The 3,511-nt window shown below is 33.2% G+C and overlaps 1 protein-coding gene across 1 annotated transcript; it reads left to right on the top strand.

Moving 5' to 3' along the window:
* Positions 1-325: 325 nt before the first annotated feature.
* LOC134710742 (short-chain collagen C4-like) lies at positions 326-2,272 on the top strand. Its single transcript, XM_063571137.1, has 3 exons — positions 326-564; positions 692-769; positions 1,791-2,272. Exons 1-3 carry the CDS (start codon positions 354-356, stop codon positions 2,252-2,254), a joined length of 753 nt encoding a protein of 250 aa, XP_063427207.1. The 5' UTR covers positions 326-353; the 3' UTR covers positions 2,255-2,272.
* Positions 2,273-3,511: the final 1,239 nt, after the last annotated feature.

Here is a 3,511-nt window from a genome sequence, read left to right on the forward strand (position 1 = left end):
CCCATGCCCTGTAAATTGTTTATGTTTATTTTAGACTGTTTTAATTTGAATAAATGATTTAAATTGTTATATATCTTATATTGAGAGTTTGAGTCAAACCGGTAAACATGAATTCGAACGCTAGTGCCCCTTTAAAGGACATATCATATGAACTATGAACTACAAATGTTCTGTTAAATCAATCGTTATTTCGCCACATCCAAATATTACATGAGACTGTCAGATGAGCATACATTCTTCTCTTCGTTGTATATATTACGCTTTCCATAAATTTTAAAGATCATTGAACGATTCTCACAGAAAGGTCAAAGGGTTATCAACTGATATCAGTTGTAGATATTAGAATTACAGAAATGATGGCCACACAGTTCTTGTTAACAGTTTTTGTCTTGTTTGTTCAACATTCAACAGAAGCTGAACAAGGACACAAATCAAAGCGTTTGCTGATGACTGACCCAGACCATGTTGAGACCTTACTGCATCAGATGCAATTAGAAATCCAAAATTTAAAATCTAAAGTGGAAACTCAAGAAAAACAAATTCACACTCTTCAAACTAGTTCAGGTAACAATGTATTACTGTTATATATAAATGCTTATTGACAAATGTTTCTTATGTTTTTATACCAACGATATTATGAAAAAAAATAGTTTAACAAAAAATAAATTAAGAAATTATCTTTTTTTTTTAGGTCAAGGGAATGGTGCAACTTATGTGCGATGGGGACGTAAAGAATGCCCTGGAAACAATACCGAGATGGTCTACTCTGGTAAATGTTAGCAATGTAGAAACAAGGATTTACAGAAAAAGTACATATAGGTTCCATATTGTTTATCTACATGATAGTCACAAAGAGGGTGAACATATGTTTAACAATGTTACTTATGTTTTGCTGGGCCATTCGCATTTGTCAGGCACATTATCAAATCGAAGAGAAATAAAACAGAAATCTGAAAGTAGAAAGGAAAGAGAAACATGTACCAGGATCTGTGTACTTATTTTTTCATTGAGAGTTACGATTTTATCTACTACATGCATTCATATATTTGTTTTTTTCGTTAGATATGTTTTAAATTTGATCATTTGGAGGCCCTTTATAGCTTTCGTTGCGATATGTGTTTTTCTTAATTTTGAAGACCTTATGATGACTTATAATAGCTGATAACTTCTACGTCACATGGTGTCTGGTGGAGAGAGTCCCCAAGCCCCTAACTTAAAAAAAAACCACACAAAAATAGGGAGCAACATCCCATGTAAAAAGGATAATAGTAATGACTTTATGTGAATTCCTATACAAAGCTAGCTTCTTTTAGAGACTATTTATTTCAATTTAGTAGCTGTATTGGACAACGTTTTTAGTGTGTGTTTAACTTTTTGACATGTAGTCCAGATAGGCAATATATGAGATTTAGATGCACGCAAATCTTGGTAAACTCTACCAACATGCTTGCCAGGACAAAGTAAGGCTATCTGTTGACCGTATTTCTTTGTACGTGTTTAAATATAAGAAGGGTAGGATTTTGTGGTGTTGGTGTTGTCCAATATAACTGTTTATTCCGGCATGTGATTCTAGTCTATTCATTAAAGAAATACCCAATATTATTCATACGCACGAGTTATCAGGACTAAAAAATATTTAGTGTTCACCAAACTGAAAAGTTAGGTGTGAAATTAAAAGCGTCTTTCCATCAATACAGTTATAAAAAGATGTGGTATAAATGCCATAGAGCAACTTTCGTATGGCTCGACTTGGTATTACGTGCTTCCATTACAAAATTTGATTGTTTTAGGTTTTGCAGCTGGTGGCTATTATAATGAAGAAGGTTCTGCAGCAGAATATATTTGTCTTCCACCCGATCCCAATCTTGGCGCGACTTGGAGTGATAGCCATTATGGAAGCATTTATGGAGCGGAATATGAATCAGACGGTTTTGGTGGTGGTCTTTGGAATGATGATGTTCCATGCGCTGTTTGCCGTTCAACGACTGCCTTGCATACGCTTATGATTGCAGCAAAAAACAAATGCTATGATGGATGGTCTACTGAATATGTTGGGGAACTAGCAGGCGGACATCATCTTCATAAAGCAGCATCGTCATTTGTTTGTGTTGATAAAAATCCGGAGGAAATTATAGGCGGAGAAGCAGGCCAAGATGGCAAATTGTTTTATCCAATCAAAACTGTTTGTGGATCATTGAAATGTCCACCATACCATAACAATCGTCTGCTACCGTGTGTTGTATGTTCCAGATAAAATAAAAGTTAAGTTAAAGTTTTGAAATATCATCTTTAATTCTATATTTCATAACTGTTTCTAAATCAACGCTCAGTGACATACATTTTATGCATATAGACATGCGTCTATTCAGTCAAAAACAGCATATATTAACTTCCCAGATAGCAAACATGTGTTGGCCCCACGTTGGCATTCTGTTGGCAACATTGTTGGGCCAACGTTGGAAAACTATGTTGGGCCAACGTTGGAAAACTATGTTGGGCCACCGTCATTTTGCTCATCGGCCCTTCGTTGGCCCAACATGTTGGGTCTTTGTTGGGCCAACATTAGTATTCCAACAATGTTAACTGTTTGTCAACAGTCTACCAACGTAGTCTAGTTTTGAAATTATGTTGGGCCATTATTGGTCGTACTATAGTTTTCCAACGTCGTTAACAATGTTTTGTTATGCTCTCCATATTATTTTTTACTAGTACTCAGTATATCATGGACTATACTGTATTGTGTATCTACAATCAACTGTGAGAAATTCCACACGTGTCAAATGATCAGAAGTATTTAATAAATGTTTTTACAATGAAACTATATTCAAATTTTATTTATTTTTTTGGGCTGGTTTTAAATATTTTTTGTTTGATTTGAAAATATTAGATAAAGAGAATGAAGAGCACATCTTTTTGTTTGCACTTTGGAATAATATTTAAAAAATAAATAAAAATCTGTGGTATAAAACGGGGAGATAAGTGTAACGGTTTATTTCTTCCTCTGTGATATTTTATCCTGAGGATAATTTGTCACAGTAATTTTTTTCCAGGCATGGTATTTCACAGGTATTTTTTTTCAAGGGGAGTGAAAATCTATCTGTGTTTTGCCGGATGGTATGTACCGGTATATATTGACGTACCATATTTCACAGAACCTTGTGAAATAAAGTCCCATTAACTACTATGTAGGTTACTCGCAATCAATATATACCTGACTATAATTATAAAATGTTTCACAAAATTAGAACATATTTGCATAATTTATCAAAGGGAGGTAATTATGAGCAATTTATAATTTTAAAGATATTAATATAATATATTTCTGAATCTTTTTTATAGTGAAATTTTTCAATGAATTTTATTTTTCATATATTCAGTTATATAAAAAGATGACTTACAACATGATTTGATAAGACAGATAACATTTCATAGGTAAATACTATCCAGCTGTTAAAATTGCTTTTGTTCCAATATATTGTTAATTTATGCTATGAATTATCTGATTTCCATA

This window comes from Mytilus trossulus, chromosome 1 (assembly GCF_036588685.1).
Source record: "Mytilus trossulus isolate FHL-02 chromosome 1, PNRI_Mtr1.1.1.hap1, whole genome shotgun sequence".
Lineage (NCBI taxonomy): Eukaryota > Metazoa > Mollusca > Bivalvia > Mytilida > Mytilidae > Mytilus > Mytilus trossulus.

What these genes read in the sequence shown, in the direction of transcription:
- LOC134710742 (XM_063571137.1), top strand. Translation starts at nt 354, where the DNA reads ATGATGGCCACACAGTTCTTGTTAACAGTTTTTGTCTTGTTTGTTCAA. An exon ending in CACTCTTCAAACTAGTTCAG is followed by an intron (nt 565 to 691) that starts GTAACAATGTAT and finishes TTTTTTTTTTAG; the next exon opens with GTCAAGGGAATGGTGCAACT. An exon ending in TACCGAGATGGTCTACTCTG is followed by an intron (nt 770 to 1,790) that starts GTAAATGTTAGC and finishes TGATTGTTTTAG; the next exon opens with GTTTTGCAGCTGGTGGCTAT.